Below are 16,816 nucleotides of genomic sequence, written 5' to 3' on the forward strand. Positions count from 1 at the left end.
TATTTCCTATACTTTAAACGTCACCAAAAATAGAGGCAGAACGGAAAAACTCGGAAACTATGAAAAATAAAAAACTACCTAATTTTTGGTACAAATTGCGGCCCTATGTATGTTCATTACCAAAAACCGTGTTTTTCAAAATCTCGTTGATTACACGTATGCGGTATTTTTGTTAAAATTTAATTTTGCCATTACGCTCTTGAAAAATCAAAAATGACAACATTTCAAGTTTTAATATCAAAAAATTCATTTCCTGTGTGGGTATACGTGTGCACGTTAATTGATTTTGAGTGCTATATTTGTGTATGAAAGAAATGAAAGAGAGAGTTAATGTGATGGAGTTATTTCCTATACTTTAAACGTCACCAAAAATAGAGGCAGAACGGAAAAACTCGGAAACTATGAAAAATAAAAAACTACCTAATAATTGGTACAAATTGCGGCCCTATGTATGTTCATTACCATAACCGTGTTTTTTAAAATCTCGTTGATTACACGTATGCGAGATTTTCAAGTTTTCAAGTTTCAAGTTTTAAAAGCCAAAATATTCATTTCAAGTTTTACTGTCAATTTTACATTTAACGATCCAATTACCTCGAGAAATCCACACCTAGTTTTCCAAAAAACCAATACGGACGAGCAGTGAGGAACCTTGAAAGAAGAGGTGATGCCAAAAAGAAAACTTTACATTTGTTTTTTTTTGTTTCTTTGTTTGCACTTATGTGTGTATGTGCTTGTGTGCGACTTTGTATGTGTGTGTAATTCCGTGGTGTATGTGTGTGTGTGAGAGAGAGAGAAGGAAAGTGAGAGGTAGTCTGAGAGAGTCGGTTCCTTTAAATGTTAGATACAAGTAGAGACTGAGCGCAAAAGTTGTCAGAAGTTTTGATAAATTGGAAGAATTATTTGTTATTTGCTACAAAGCGCAGCTCAAGTTTGTCCAAATCCAAAACTCTACAAAACAAAAATTTTTAAAATGTTTTTGTTGTTGGTGTTTATGTTTGTTTGTTTGCGTTTGTGCGCGTTTTTGTGGGTGTGCGTGTGTGTATTGTTTGTGGTATGCTTGTTTAATGTAGAGAATGCGAGGGCTGGTCTGAAGGAGGTTGTTCCTTTAAATGTTAGATACAAATAGAGGCAGAGTGCAAAAACTGTCGGGAAAAATTAGAAAAATTGCTTTATTTTTGCTACAAATTGAGGCTTTAAATAAGTCTAAAACTCAAATTGTTTGTTTTCAAATCTGACTAATTAAACGTTTTTCAGATTTCAAAAAATTAATTGTCCCATTATGCTCATGGAGTATCAAAATTGGCGATTTTTTTCGGAAACACTGTTATAAGTTAGATTTCAAACCTTAGTGTCAAAATTAAATTTACCAATATAATTGCCTCAAAAAGTCCACTTGTATTTTTTTAGAAAAAAGACAGAAGACCTGAACAGTGACGAACCTTGAGTTTTGATCGATTGTAAAAGGAAAAATTGAAAAAGAAAAGAAAAAAGAAGAACTTTTTTTTGGTGTTGGTTTTTTTTTGTATTGTATGTGGTGTGTGTTGGTTTGCATGGTTTTTCCGGGTCTGGGTGTTTCAAATTGTTCTCCACATTCTTTTAGAATGTGGAGAAGAGTTTTTGTTTTTGTCTGCCTAAAAAAAACGGCATATTTTTTGGTTCAAACTGTACAAGTTTTTTTCTAAAATGCATATAAGTTTTTCGGATGCTCCAAACGGTTTCTCTGACAGATTTTAAAAGTTGTTTTTGCAACCATGAGAGGTATGTTGGAGCATTCTGTGCTACGCACACACTCGAACGAGCCGTCTTGACTTGTGTGCTTGGTAGGGACGCTTTCCCCATTTTTTTAGGTCAAATTTAAAAATTTACTTAATTTGTATGTATGTTTCATTGCTCAGAATTGAGGAGTGTAAGGCTTACATTGAAGAGATGCGACCTGGAGGCGGCTGCAATGTTCTGAAGGCACTTGACGTTGCTCTCTCCACTCCGGATATCGACAGTCTTCTCCTCATCCAAGGATCCTGGCTAGTCTCATTACATTGTTGTTCTTTTTTGTTTGGACAGTTTTTGTAAACTTGTAACCATTTATTATGAATTGAATCTAGTGCTGGACATTTAGCGTCGTTTCCGTTAGTGCCCCCCCCCCCCCCTAGCTTAGTGGGAGCATATTATTTGCTCCCCCGGACCCACGTGCCATATTTATTCGTAATGATTTACCATCTAATGACACGTGATCTGTATCTGGGGGTGCAAAACGTACTGGGGCACAAACGGAAAAGATCCGGATTTACTATGTAATGGCACGTACTCCGTAACTGGGGAGGGGGGCATAACGTGCTGGGAGGGGAAAAGATGGACAATTGGAAAAGATCCGACATTTATTTGTAAGACTTCATGGATCTTTTCCGTTTGTGCCCCCCTTTAGTGGGCGCATATTATTTGCACCCCCCAGACGCACGTGCCATATTTTTCCATAATGATTTACTATGTAATGGCACGTGCTCTGTAACTGGGGGCGCATGATGTACTGGGGGGGCATAAACGGGAAAGATTTGACTTCTATTGCCATGTGTCTTTTTTTTCTTCTCTTAAAATTTTTCTTAGTATATGTGACTATGACAGTACATGCTAGTTAAGCACTGAATACGCTATGCAACGGTATTTTTCTCTACGGCCCTATCGAAATTTAACACAGTCAGTTTTCATTTTCAATGCCAGTATAAGGGTTGAAAATATCTAATTATTGTGACATTCGAAAACGCTAGACCTCAACCTTCGTGACGTCCCATTTGTGTTTAGTGCCGACCAGCCAGTTGAGAAGCTATGTTCTTTCGTACAGCAGATGCTGGTTGGGAGAGGCTCTGGTCAGTTGACCTTCCAAGTAGTGAGCTACAACTGTTCCAGCACTATGGCCATATCTGGCATGGAAACCATGGCCGAAGTAGCCAGTGGCCGACTCCACTGTTACAATGCTCTAGATCCAGTTAGTCCTCACAAAATTGACAATACATAAGTTGTGTATGTGCATTTTAGTAGTTTGGTCCGAAACAGACTTTTTATTTCGGATCTATTCTGTTTCGGCCCCCCAACTTAGTGGGCATGAATCTTTTATGACCCCCAGGCGTACGTGCTATTTTCTTACATAGTAACGTGCTATATAACAACATACAATTTGTAACTGGGGGTCATAAAAACACTGGGGGGGGGGGCGAAACAGAATAGATCAATTATTTCTCTTGATTTTAGATCAAAAGTTTCCATTTCTGAAAGTGCAAATTTGCTCTTCATCAGTCAAACAAATAGATGATTCTTGTATCAGCCTTGCTAATGGTTTAAATAGTCCAATATGCTTTATTGTTTATTAAATAGTCTTTATTGGTTATTACAGATATGATGTAAACATTTGAAAAATTGTTAAAATGTCAGTTTGGGATTATTCTCATGTCTTTTTATACAGGCAAGTCGTTGGTCGAACCTGTATGGTTATCTTGAAAATGTTCTCTCATCCACTGTGGGATGTAATCCGGAAACCGCGGGCCGGTTGCGCGCCTACCGGCCCGCCAGGGGCAACTTAAATCACCGGTATCCCAAAATTTTTCGGCTTACTTGACCGCATTTTCAAAATTCGGCTTGCTTGCCTATCGGCTTGCTTGACCACCACCGTTACAAGATTCCACAACAATAAATAATTTTCTACCAGAAAATCTTGTAAATGAGAGATCCTTTTCTAAGATTTTACCAAAATTTTAAAAGGTAGTAGTTAAAATTCTGTCTAAAAGTTCTGCCGTAGTTCAAAAGATCGTAGTTGACTACTCGTAACTATTAACTATAACCATTCGTAGGGTAGCTTTAAACCAGTAATGCACTTTCTGTTTCCTGGCGTTTCTTCCGAGATATCAGGCTGACCGACAGCATGTTTGGCTATTTTTTTCTTGGCTTGATCTTTTGTGTAATTTTTCTGTATTTGATATTGTTTATAGAAGCAAGCGTATGCGAGCACAGACATGAAATCTCTCCTGGCTGAACTTGAGAAGGGGAAAGAAGTGCTGAACAAAATACAGCAGATGAGACAGGGAATGATAGGAGATGCACTCATCAACATTGTACAGGAGGTAATATTACTTACTAACAAACGTATCGTTACCTATCTTTACGAAGAGCATTATAGAGTACTTGGTGCGATTAGCATGACCTTAAGTCATGGGTTCCCGCCACAAAACATAACAATGATAAAATCACGTGCGTGCAAGTTTTAACAAGCCGAAAGTCAGCAGTGCCAGAAGAGACATTGACGTGTAAGTTTGGTTTTAAATATGGATAGAAGTTAAGATCAAAATCTTTGTTACCATTTTTTTTCTCTTTTGTCCTTGTCGCTGTTGACTACAAAATTAGTTTTTCTCTCGAGCACGACCGATTTATGAGCTATCATTAGCAAAAATTTGAAATGGGAACAACACGTACGAGGAAAGCTCCTAAAATCTAACCTAACATTCGATTTTTTTTGCTGCATAATCTTCCTTTCAACACTTCTAGCATTGTAAAAATCTACATCTTCAGCTCCTGTGTTGTGGCGATTTATACTTTACGGATCACACATATGTTTTCCCGATATGAAGAGTCTCCGAATGATGGAGCAACTGAATTTCAAAGGTCTTAGAGGGTGTATTAGTTTTAAGTTAGACTACAAGCGGCTAATCGTAACGTCAAAACCGATACCAATAGCCTATCAATTGATCGAACTGGACCTCCGCTTTTTTATCTACATCCTTAACAAGAGGAGCTGCATTAACTTTTAAGCTGCGTCATTTTATCTATCGAGGATTATCACGCATGTTTCAAAGTAGCTCTAAAGAGAAAATGCATGTCATGTTTTTAAGGAAGAAACTGAGCTCAAAAACATTTTTCAATCGAATTTCAGTCATCATAAATGATCTGACTGGTGCATCATCGTTTATTAATTTTGATTCCAGTTGCTTTCTTGTTTCTCAAAAAAACTTTTTGTTAACTTTTGTAATGCGAAACATGATTTGCATATTAGTTCTTCTTGGGCAATAAGGTGCTGTTGTCGATTTTGTACAAGTTAACTTATTCGTCATTTCTATTTGTTATGCTTAGTTTTTGTTATTTAATCTTGCATCTTATGTTAATTGATTAATTTTACTGTGTGCTGACAAGTACCATGCCAGGTTTAATTTTGCCGGAACCGTAAGGCAATCTGTCGGCTATTTAGGTTTGTTATTTCTGTGTGAGCCAATTTTCAAGGTCTCTTACACTGAATTCAATTTGCTCCTCAGAACAATGGTTGATTCCGGTCATCTTCTGTAATTAATCGAAAGTGCAAATAAAACAAGTGTTGATTGCGAAAAATGAAGATGAGAAACGTGGATAAGGACACCAAACGTGAGGAAAGAGAAACTGACATAGACCTAAAGGTTGCACCAGCAGAGAATATCAATTATTAAATTATCGGTGCAGAAAACGTATTTCTGGTAATCGTGAGATCTGATTTAAGTCAGAGTATATTTAAGTCAATTTAATTCAGCTGGCTTATCAGTTTCGGTCACTCAGTCTCGGAACACCAAAAAATTCGTTAGAGGGCATATAGAGGTTTTTAAGGAGTTTAATGACTTTTAGGACAGCCCATTGATGTTGTATTTTGACCTTACATACGATCGACTTTTCCAACATTAGTTCACGACGGAGTGTTAACTATATTCTCTTTCCAACTTCCGTCCGTTGTTTTGTTTTCAATCTGACGTTATTATTTTTCCCGCTCTCTTTGGGCGAGAAAAAGTTGATTTAAAATTTGTCAATTTACAAAATAATATATAAAACAGTAAACTAGAGGGCTCTTGCTAATGGCTTTGTTTCTGATTGCCAAACAGTGGTAATTGATAGGGGTTGTATGAGTTTACTGAACGCAACAGACAATCCCTGCGCCTGGAAAGAGCGATCGTCGCTCAACACTACCAACCACTTGAGTGTTTGTTTTTACATTGCCGATATTCCATCAAAGGCTTCGATTGCAAGAAGAACAAAGGTGATCCACTTTTTCGAGCAGTTGTCCTTGTGAGGAAAAGTTCTCGTCCATCTGCCGCATCGAGTGCGTACCTGGCCTTTGTAGCCGCATTAGTCGGAAAATTAGATTGCCGCGACGAAAACAGTTACATCGAATGCAGCAGGTTTGCCTGCTTTCCAAATCGGGACAGAGATGTCTCTGGGCGTTATTGACTTTCTGGTTTGAGATTCTTTCGAATCTGGTCGTGGATGGGTATTTTGTATCCTCACCCGTGACACGCATTGGCGTGATCACCATAGATATCAAGAAATCCTGCGCTACAAAATAGGCATTTCCATTCTAAATTGTAAAGAGGGACTTCCAGCCTGTTTTTTGCGCTCAGTCTAAACTCATTTGTTGCAATATAAAGCCCCAGCGCCGAAATGGGGGTGCAGGCAACCATGCTTCAGCATGTCGAATAGACAAGTCGAGCGGGTTCTCATTCGGAGGTTAAGATCTCTTTGAGACCTTGGAGCTTTTGGTTATCAACAGTTTCGTAGATCTACTTTTGCGAAAAATGTCCAATAGCTAGTGATACTAATCTGGTGTAAAATTCCTGAAAACATTGCAGTTTTTTGGGCTTAGGCCAATTGTTTATGAAACAAGTAATTCAGAGGACAAAACAGAGCCAACATACGATGCTTTATGCTGGGCTTGTCATGAACGAAACCCCAGACTGATATGTTAATGGTTGGGTTGCTTGAGTCCAAGATTCTTCTAGAAGAACAGCACCAAGGTCGTTCTCAAGTTTTTCGCGCTGTTGGGCATCAAGTTCTCTAAACAATTTTATAACTGAATTGATGGGCGTTTAGCATTGCAGGTAGTACACCATATTGGCCCCAATTCAGTGGCATAATTTTAAAAAGTGCAACTTCCTTCTATAGCTTCTACGGAAAGCGTGGACCATTTTCCTTTAGTTCATTTAAAACAAGATTTTTTCATTACAATCGCATTGTCATTCAAAATGGAATTCAAGTTATTATTAAAATTTGCTTTCTGAAAACAATATGAATAAGAATATGAATCAACAAAATGATAAGATTTAAATCGATTCTAGCCTAGATTTCTTTGAATTTAAGTTTGTTTGGACTAACATATCTCCAACTTTTCATTGCCAATGTGCAGTTAAAAGTCAGAGATAACTAAGGCAATTAGGGTCATTTAAAAAAATGCTCGCATTTCTTAAAGTATTTTAAGATAAAAGTTCAAATGATATCCTCTCAATTTTTCCGGTGATTTTCAGGTAAGGTTGAGAAAAGTTAAATTTGTGCAGGTCAGGCAAAACTACCTGAACCTTTCAGGTTAGTTAAAGTGTTTTTTCCGGTACTTTTACATGGACTTCATTTAGTGTGTTGTACATGCTGATATTTGTTTGCATAGCTTGATAAGAGGCGAGAATATCCATTACAATTAATTACTATCATTATAATTAAGTAAAACGTCAATTTTATGAGATCCTGCTCCTTAGTGAGTTAATTAAAAGTTTAGCCTCCCAGTTTTAATCATCAATTAACTTTTATGATTTCGGAACTTCTCTTGATTTGAATTTTTTATGTGAATTTTCCCGGATTGACCATAATTCAAAAGGTATAAAAATATACTTCCTTCTATGACGTCCATGAAAGGTTTTTTAGAATTCTCTTTAAATAAATTCAAGTTAAAGACTTGACTAATTTAGTACTTGACTAATTATTTAGGAAGTCACTTCTCCGTAATATGAAAATTGAATGATTAAAAAAATGTACCAACCAGGGATAGTTTCTGATAATCTCACAAAAGTTCTGTAATTATTTTTCTAAGGGTTGATAAAAGGTCCTGGGCGGATTTGAACCACCGATCTCCTGTTTACTAGACAGGCGCTTTAACCGCTAAGCCACAGGACCACGAAGGTGATGGCTGACAAAAACTGACCACTCGCTCACTTTGCATGACTTTATAGATCAACAGTGAAGTTGCCAAGATGCCTGCTTCCCAATTTCTTCCCCGCCCTCCTAACCACACTGGCCCATTGGATATCCAGGAGGCCTCATTCTGTCCAAAGACTACCGCTGATTGGCTTGCCCATAATGGACTCAAAGGTGCAGTTTTTTTAAAAAAAAATAATTAGTTTTTACGCCGCTAAAACGATTACCTTGACTGGTTGTTTTGATGTGCCGATTGGGATCTATTCTGCACCCCTCCTGGTGTTTTTATCCCCATTTACAATTTATGAATTGTCATATAGAACGTTATATGTAAAAATAGCACATGTGCCGGGGAGGGCGGGAGGGATGAGAGCATATATCTGAGTTATCAGGGCTTGAACTTCGCTGAATAAAAACCATTAAGTTTTCAAAAATGGGTATCATTTTACGAACTTTTATGTTAACGTTTTTTTCCACTTCTCTGCTGCCGCTTTATGATGTAGTACAATTTACACTGAATGGAGCATCACCTTCAAAGCTCTGTCTAATTTCAGCTAAGAGACTGAGCTTGTACCAGATCCTAGCCCCGAATGCTTTCGACTACGTGGAAGGATTTGTGGCCTCATTGAACAAGAGCATCAAATCTTCCAACTACGAAAGACAAATGGTTAATGCTTCTTTATCTATGTAATATACTGTTAGTATTACATCCTTCTAGTCATGAATGAAGAAACGGATCAAGTTTGACTTCGACTAGGACTGACTTCTAGGACTAGATTGTTGTTGCACAGCATGCTGCAGGGGTTAGTTTCATTTAGGTGCAATTTGAGTGGCATGACAAGAGTGTGAAGAATGTTCACGTGGATCCCACCATGTTGTATGACTACCAGAAGAGACTGGGCAGTATTGTACTTCTGTTCGAGAAACGCATAGAGTGGCTATCATCCGCATCCAGACGAATTTTTGGAACCATCGTAGAAAATAAGTAAGTATAGTCTCTCTTCCTTGTATGTAGTCTTCTCTTCGTTATTCAAAATCAATTTCTAAAATACACTTGGATCAGGTGCTCTATAAAAGTGACATGGCACCGTCATTATATAGAAGACGTAGATTATGCACCCCCCCCCAGTTACAGAACAAGTGATTTCATAGTGAATCGATATGCGATAATATGGCATGTGCGCTTAGGGGCGAGCAAGCAAAACGCACACACTAACCTTAGGGGGGCACAAACGAAAAGAATCATTTTTTTTTATTTTCTCAGTTCTAACCTGAAACCCTGTACCGTGTAGTTATTTGTTCAGTACCAGTGTCAGTTAGATGACTGTGTGTGTTCGTTATAGGGTCATCTTCCTAATAGACACTTCAGAACTGAACAGGAATTACATAATACACATTCAGCATGCATTCAGACAGCTCTTGCAGGAACAGATGTCCAACAAGGTTGCCTTCAACATCATCAAGTCAGTTCAACCAATTTTCCAATTAATCAAATTTAAATTTTGGATTATTTTGAAGGAGGTGCGTTTTATCCTGAAACTTTTAGTAGACTGAGCGTCAAAATTGAGTTAGCGCCCTATAGTTTTGCGAAGTAAAAATTCAATTTTCGACCTTGATGTTGCACCAACTTGTAATCAATTTTCAAAAACAATTTTTTACTTACACCATTAATCACCTACACTGGTGCGCAACTAACTAGATACCCCGATGTAAATATGGCACACTCCATTCAAGTTGCACAGTAAAAAGAAAGCTGTCTGAAAATGTTTTCATATTTGTTCAAGTGTTCAAGTCTCATTAAAATACCTCTTCTGTTAAACATTGGAGACAGGTTGGTGTAATTGAAATTTTTACTTAGCAAATTACAGGGAAGGTGCTAACTTAACTTTTGATGTTCAGTATGTTTTCCACTTGAATAGGAGGAGCTCGTTGAGACTATCCAATTGATTCCCCAGTCAAAATAGGACGGTTATCTTGCAAGATCTTGCAAGAATCTTGCAAGATTACGTATCATCTTGCAAGATCTTGCAAGATTCTTGTAAGATCTTGCAAGATAACCGTCCGATTTGCAAGAGTCTTGCAAGATAACCGTCTATCTTGTAAGACTCTTGAAAGATAACCGTCTTGCAAGAAGCGCCGGAAACGTGCCTTAGCTGCTGCATGGGCCTCTTTGGCTTCTTTGAAGATTAGAGAATAGGATTCGACCTATTCTCTAACCGTCAAAGAAAAGAAGAGAGACCCTAAAATTGCAGAGGCTAAAACGTATAAATAGGAACATCATCTTAAATGCGCAGAAGGGGTCACAGAAAGGGCAGGGGGTTTTTTGCGCTGCAGCAGGGGTCAGAGAAAGGGCAGGGGGTTTGTGTGCTGCAAAAGAAAGCAAACAAATATAAATAAGAACATCAGCAAAACACAAGCACATGAGAGGGGGCACAGAAAAGGGCGGGGGTGAAGCACGAAAGAAAAGGAGCGAAAGAGAGAAGGGTGGGGGCTGAACACACACAAACAAAAGAAAAGCACATCGCCATAGGCGAAAGGGGATGGGAAGAAAACAGCAAGGGGGAAAAACAGAAGAGGCGAGCGAGCGAACAAGCGGCGGCGAACGAACAACCGGCGGCGAGCGAGCAAGCAAAACCGAGCAAACGAAGACGAGCGAACGAGAACGAGCTGGCAGAACGAGCAACCGACGACGAGCGAGCGAGAACGAGCGCGAAAAGGAGCAAGGAGAGTGCTGAAGCGAGCGAGAGCGAAACGAGAACAAAAAACTCACAAAAAAAGAACAAAAAAACAAAAAAAATGCGCGTAAGGCAGAGCACGCGCAGGCGCGCGCGCAAAGCGAGAGAGAGAGAGAGAGAGAGAGAGAGAGAATGAGAGTGTGTGAGAGAGAGAGAAAGTGAGAGAGAGAGAGAGAGAGAGAGAGAGAGAGAGAGAGAGAGAGATGCGTGTGTGTGAGAGAGAGAGAGAGAAAGTGAGAGCGAAAGAAAAAAAGAAAAACGAAAGAAGGAAAGAGAGAGAGACAGAGAGAGAGAGAAAGAGCGAGTGGGAGATAGAGACAAAGAAAAACAAAGAATAAAGAAGGAAAGAGAAGAGAGAGGAGGGAGAGATGACAGAGATACCGAGAGAGAGAGAGAGAGAAAGAGTGACAGAGGGAAAACGAGAGAGCGAGAGAAAGAGAGAGAGAGAGAAAGAGAGAGAGAGAGAGAGAGGGAGAGAGAGGCAAAAAAAGAGAAAAGAAAGAAAATCAATGATCATTTTTATTGGATTTCATCACTATATGCGCTCAGAAACTGGATGTTTCCATCATAGCGCATCTAGGAAACCATAATTAAAACAAGAGCAGAAACCGCGAAACAAGAAAGACCAAACAGTATAATCAACGAGAAAAACAAGAGAGAGAGAGAGAGAGAGAGAGAGAGAGAGAGAGAGAGAGAGAGAGAGAGAGAGGCAAAAAAGAAAAGCGATAACAGTAAATCAGAAATTTATAATCATTGATAATGAGTTCTGTGGGATTTCATCACCGTCAGCGCTCAGAAAACTGGATAATCTCATCATAGCGCATCCAAGGAACTATAATAAAAAGCAAGCGAACCCGCAAACCTAGGAAGACCAAAAAGTATAGAGACAAAGAAGAGTGAAGAGAGCCAGAAAAAAAAGAGAGGCAAAATTGATAGCAATATATCCGAAATTTGTAATCATTGATAATGATTTCTGAGGGTTTTCATCACTGCCAGCGCTCAGAAAACTGAATGTTCCCATCATAGCACATCTATGGAACCATAAAGGGAAAAAACAAGCAGAACCTGCAAAACAAGGAAAACCAGAAAGCCTAGGGACAAAGAAGCCACTAGAGAACCAGACAAAAAGTAAATCAGACAAACACAATAGAACAAAAAAACAGCAGAGAAGAAAAACATGAGAGAAGAGAGACCACAGGAGAGAGAGAGAGAGAGAGAGAGAGAGAGAGAGAGAGAGAGGCAAAAAGAAAAGCGATAGCAGTAAATCAGAAATTTGAAATCATTGATAATGATTTCTGTGGGATTTCATCACTGTCAGCGCTCAGAAAACTGGATGTTCCCATCATAGCGCATTTATGAAACCATACAGAAAAAAACAAGCGGAACCTGCAAAAGAAGAAAGACCAGAAAGCATAGGGACAAAGAAGCCACTAGAGAACCACAGAGAAAAAATAAATCAGACAAACACAAAACGAAAAAAACAGCAAAGAAAAACATGAGAAGAGAGACCACGAGAAAGAGAGAGACAGAGAGAGGCAAAAAAAGAAAAGCGAAAGAAGTAAATCAGAAATTTATAATCATTGATAATGATTTGTGTGGTAGTTCATAACTCTCAGCGCTCAGAAAACTGGATGTTCCCATCATAGCGCATCTATTGAACCACAAAGAAGAAAACAAGCAGAACCTGCAAAACAAGGAAGACCAGAAAGCATAGTGACAAAGAAGCCACTAGAGAACCAGAGGAAAAATAAATCAGACAAACACAAGAGAACGAAAAAAACCAGAAAAGAAAAACATGAGAGAAGAGAGAGAGAGAGAGAGACAAATAGAGGCAAAAAAGAAAAGCGAAAGGAGTAAATCAGAAATTTGTAATCATTGATAATGATTTGTGTGGTAGTTCATCACTGTCAGCGCTCAGAAAACTGGATATTCCCATCATAGCGCATCTATGGAACCACAAAGAAGAAAACAAGCAGAACCTGCAAAACAAGGAAGACCAGAAAGCATAGTGACAAAGAAGCCACTAGAGAACCAGAGGAAAAATAAATCAGACAAACACAACAGAACGAAAAAAAACAGCAGAGAAGAAAAACATGAGAAGAGAGACCAATAGAGAGAGAGAGAGAGAGAGAGAGAGAGAGAGAGAGGGAGAGAGAGAGAGAGAGAGAGAGAGAGGCAAAAAAGAAAAGCGATAGCAATAAATCAGAAATTTGTAATCATTGATAATGATTTCTAAGGGATTTCATCATTGTCAGCGCTCAGAAAACTGAATGTTCCCATCATAGCGCATCTATGTAACCATTAAGAAAAAAAAACAAGCAGAACCTGCAAAACAAGGAAGACCAGAATGCATAGACGAGCAAGCGACTAAAGAGCCACAGAGAAAAAATAAATCAGACAAACACAATAGAACAAAAAAAAACAGCAGAGAAGAAAAACATGAGAGAAGAGAGAGAGAGAGAGAGAGAGACACACAGAGAGGCAAAAAAGAAGAGATAGCAGTAAATCAGAAATTTGTAATCATTGATAATGATTTCTGTGGTATTTCATCACTGTCAGCGCTCAGAAAATTGGATGTTCCCATCATAGCGCATCTATGGAACCAAAGAAAAAAACAAGCAGAACCTGCAAAACCAGGAAGACCAGAAAGCATAGGGACAAGCAAGCGACTAAAGAGCCACAGACAAAAAAAAATCAGACAAAAAGAGAAAACAGCAGAGAAAAAACATGAGAGAAAAGAGATTTCTGCCATCTATCTTGAATCAAGGAGGCAGAGTAAAAGAGCCGATTTTTTCTCCTATAGTGACAACGCTTTTCGCATTATAAAAGCAACAAACAAGGAGAAGCAAACATAACGTGCAATAAAAACAAAGAACCCGGATCTCCATCCGGTTTCAAACGTAATGAAAAAAAGCATCACAACCAAAAAAATTTCTGCCATGTATCATGATTCAACTCGGCAGATCAACTTAACAAGCGTCAAGAAAAAAATGGCTATCAGTTTTGTTCGCCAACAAGCCAAGAAAACTAATATACACACATTATACGACTATTAGTTTTCTCACAGCACTTCTATATTTCACAAATGAAAACCAGAAGACAACAAAAGAACTCATATTAAAAAAAACAATTTCTGTCAGTATTTCATAAGTCAAAATAGAACATTGAAACTATCAGGATGCTCATACACTAATTGAATCACAGATCTCCACAACATAAAAAAACAGAACTCAAACTTTGCCATTCGGATAACAGAGCTTTCGAAAGCATATAAAAAACAACAATGAACATTATAGGCAAGTATAGCAAACATCAATTCAAAGAAACAAACTCTGAGAGACTGGATCTCCAACCAGCCTCAAAAACTTACTTCAACAAAAATGAAGGGAGTCAACAATCAATTAACTCAACCAAAAGAACAATAACAAATCGAATAATTTAAAAGCGATTAGAAATGTTTCTATTAAGCAAAGCAAGAACTTCTAGACGGCCATTTCGGTTCAAATGACAAGTATCAATTGAGTTAAAGTGCTTGTTTTTCAGTTTTGGAGGAACAAATTTCTGCTGCAACTGATCGAACAAAAGTTTATTTGTCTCTTCAACCAAATTACTTTCAACGTCTCTTCGTTTCCAGACACCAACAACAAACACTTCGGTTCCGTACCGAGCAACACAGCGCGCAAAACTTACGAGGTTGAACTTAATTTCGAACGGGGACTTTGCTTTTATATCTCTATATTCAGTGAGGTCATTACTACCCACTGCAACGACAACATAGTTATATTGTCTTGCTGTCAAGCTCACGTTTGGTCCAAGCTCGTTGCTTCTCATACCGCCAAACGCAAGTACATCGATTTGATGCTGTCGAAGAAGTGGATCAACTTGAATATCGTTTCTCAGATTTCGAATATTTGAATCGCCAATAAGAAGGATAGAACTAAACACAAAAAAAACATAAATACAAGAAACAAATTGGGCATACATTAAACAAATTTAGAAATTAAAGAGCAAAGACAAAGACTGAGACAGTCAAAACCGCTAATCATTTGAAGAACTTAAAAAATCTTATGCTGAATCGACTCTTTATAAGAGAAAACTGAATTTTATAAAACGAAGAGCATTGAGTGAAATTTATTCAAAGGCCACTTACAGAAGTAAGATGAAGCAATCTGGATTTTGTTGAACCATGTGTCAAATTGGTCCCTAAACAATGCTAGCGCAGTATCGATGAATCCAGAAATCGTTTAACTGAGTGAAATATTAAGTGCATTCAATAAAATGGCCGGAGAAAAAACTACTTGATAAAAAATATTGCTTCTCCAAGCAATATTTCAAAAAAAAACTGGCATCTGATTCTCCAATCAAATGCAAAGCACCTAATTGTGCTCAAACCCCTCTTTAAGCACACTAACTCGTAGGCAACTGTCCAAAGGCAGTACAACTGTTTTGAAGTTTATTTTACTAACATCAAGTAAATTAAGAGAACTCAACTCACTTAACTCAAAGCAGTAATTAAAGGAGGCATTAGTTTTGTCGGGTAAAATATTTAGTTCTTTCACAGTCAGAAATTTTCCAGCAATAGCAAAAACAGAGTCTGAAAATTTAGCAAAACAATCAACTTTAACAAAGGTCTCATCTTTCAATTGAAACACACATTCACTTAAATTGCCGTTTAATCTAGTATACGAAACAGAACAAAACTTTTTCCCGAGATAATTAACATGCCGAGAAAACACTATTTCAATATTTTTTTCACGGCAAAAATTCTTTGCTTGTTCTGTAAGTTTTGTAAAATTATCGAGGCAAGTGATCTTAGCTGCCTTTTCCTGTTGTTAATATTCTCCGTAAGCAATTTGGTGTCGCAAAAACCTGTCGACCATCTTTTCAGGATTTTTTATTGTCCCCGATAAAGCTGAAAGTAGTTGATGGTTAGCCGATTTGAAACAAAAAGCTGAAAACAACCAAAGAGGACCATTTCGGCGCACCTGTTCGACTAAATGACGCATTGTATGGAAATTATAGGACTGCGCGTCAGCTCCATATAACTCAACAAAATTTTTGAAAAAATTTTTGATTAAAGAATCGGTTTTTCTAAATTTTGTGTTTCAAAGTTAACATCAGATAGCAGACGTACAGCAAAAGTTAATTTACAGAAGCTTAGATAATGCGATGCAGACACTCCTAAATCGAAAAATACAAGAGGTGCAACATGAAAAAAAAATAATTTAAAATCAAATGCCTTCCAAAAATGAAGTTCCCTAATTTTTCGCGTGCGATGCTGGATGTCCAAAGGAACCATGCATGAAAAAACCCGTTTTTCCAAATCTGCAAGCAAACGGCCTTTAGTTAAAGATATCAAAAATTTTGAGAAAACTTTTCCTGTTCCAAGAAAAACTTGATGCATCGGGTCTATGGTACAATCCCATTGCAAGCAAAAAAATTTATTGAGAGGAGTTTTGGACTTTATCCCGTGCGTGACTACTTTTTGCTCTTCAGCCAGCTCTCCGCATCTAACAAAATGTTCATTTTCGCGAGCAAAGAAAGCTTTCGTTACCTTGAAAAGCATCCGTCTGTTTTCATGCAACCCTTTGATGAAACAATGAGAGCAACTTTCATATCCCATATGCTGCTTCATGCACAAAACATAAGCCCTGGCGGGGGCATCGCAAACTATACTTCAAAATCGAAAACGAAGAGGACCTAAATGATTGTTTGACGTTCCTTTTGACAAATTTTCTAATTCGGAAGAAACGATTCTTAAGACGTAATTAAAATCGGGCTTTGACTCTCCGTGCCACAAACCAAGAAGACAAATATTAGCATAACTAGCTCTCAAAAGCGGAGGCAAATTATATAATTGAACCCAAAGGGGCCACACTGACAATTTATTTGATTTAAAAACGGGGGCACCGTCGGTATTCAAAACGAGTTGGAGTTCGCCGTGACAGAACAAATCAGTTTGCATTTCCCAGCTACAATCATTTGACCACGATTCGTGTATAAAATTCGCATTTCTGCTAGAAATGTTTATCTGAGCAATTAGGTCTACAAATATCATTTTTGATGTGCCTACAGAAGTTATTGTTACGAGGGGTAGATCAGATATAGGAATTTTTGCG

The 16,816-nt window shown here is 38.0% G+C and overlaps 1 protein-coding gene and 1 non-coding gene across 2 annotated transcripts in view; one reads left to right on the plus strand and one right to left on the minus strand.

Annotated features, from left to right (window-relative positions):
* LOC142347951 (von Willebrand factor A domain-containing protein 3A-like) overlaps positions 1–16,816 on the plus strand; it is a 708,547-nt gene that overhangs the window by 595,723 nt on the left and 96,008 nt on the right. Inside the window, exons 9-15 of the mRNA XM_075399116.1 lie at positions 1,899–2,024; positions 2,800–2,983; positions 3,981–4,112; positions 7,998–8,136; positions 8,517–8,629; positions 8,781–8,947; positions 9,306–9,425. Coding sequence (XP_075255231.1) covers positions 1,899–2,024; positions 2,800–2,983; positions 3,981–4,112; positions 7,998–8,136; positions 8,517–8,629; positions 8,781–8,947; positions 9,306–9,425 — 981 coding nt within the window. The remainder of the gene's footprint in view (positions 1–1,898; positions 2,025–2,799; positions 2,984–3,980; positions 4,113–7,997; positions 8,137–8,516; positions 8,630–8,780; positions 8,948–9,305; positions 9,426–16,816) is intronic.
* Positions 7,869–7,941, minus strand: Trnat-agu (transfer RNA threonine (anticodon AGU)). Its single transcript has one exon. It is a non-coding gene; the product is annotated as a tRNA-Thr (tRNA).

Source organism: Convolutriloba macropyga, chromosome 10 (genome assembly GCF_964194025.1).
Source record: "Convolutriloba macropyga chromosome 10, txConMacr16.3, whole genome shotgun sequence".
In the NCBI taxonomy this organism is placed as follows: Eukaryota; Metazoa; Xenacoelomorpha; order Acoela; family Convolutidae; genus Convolutriloba; species Convolutriloba macropyga.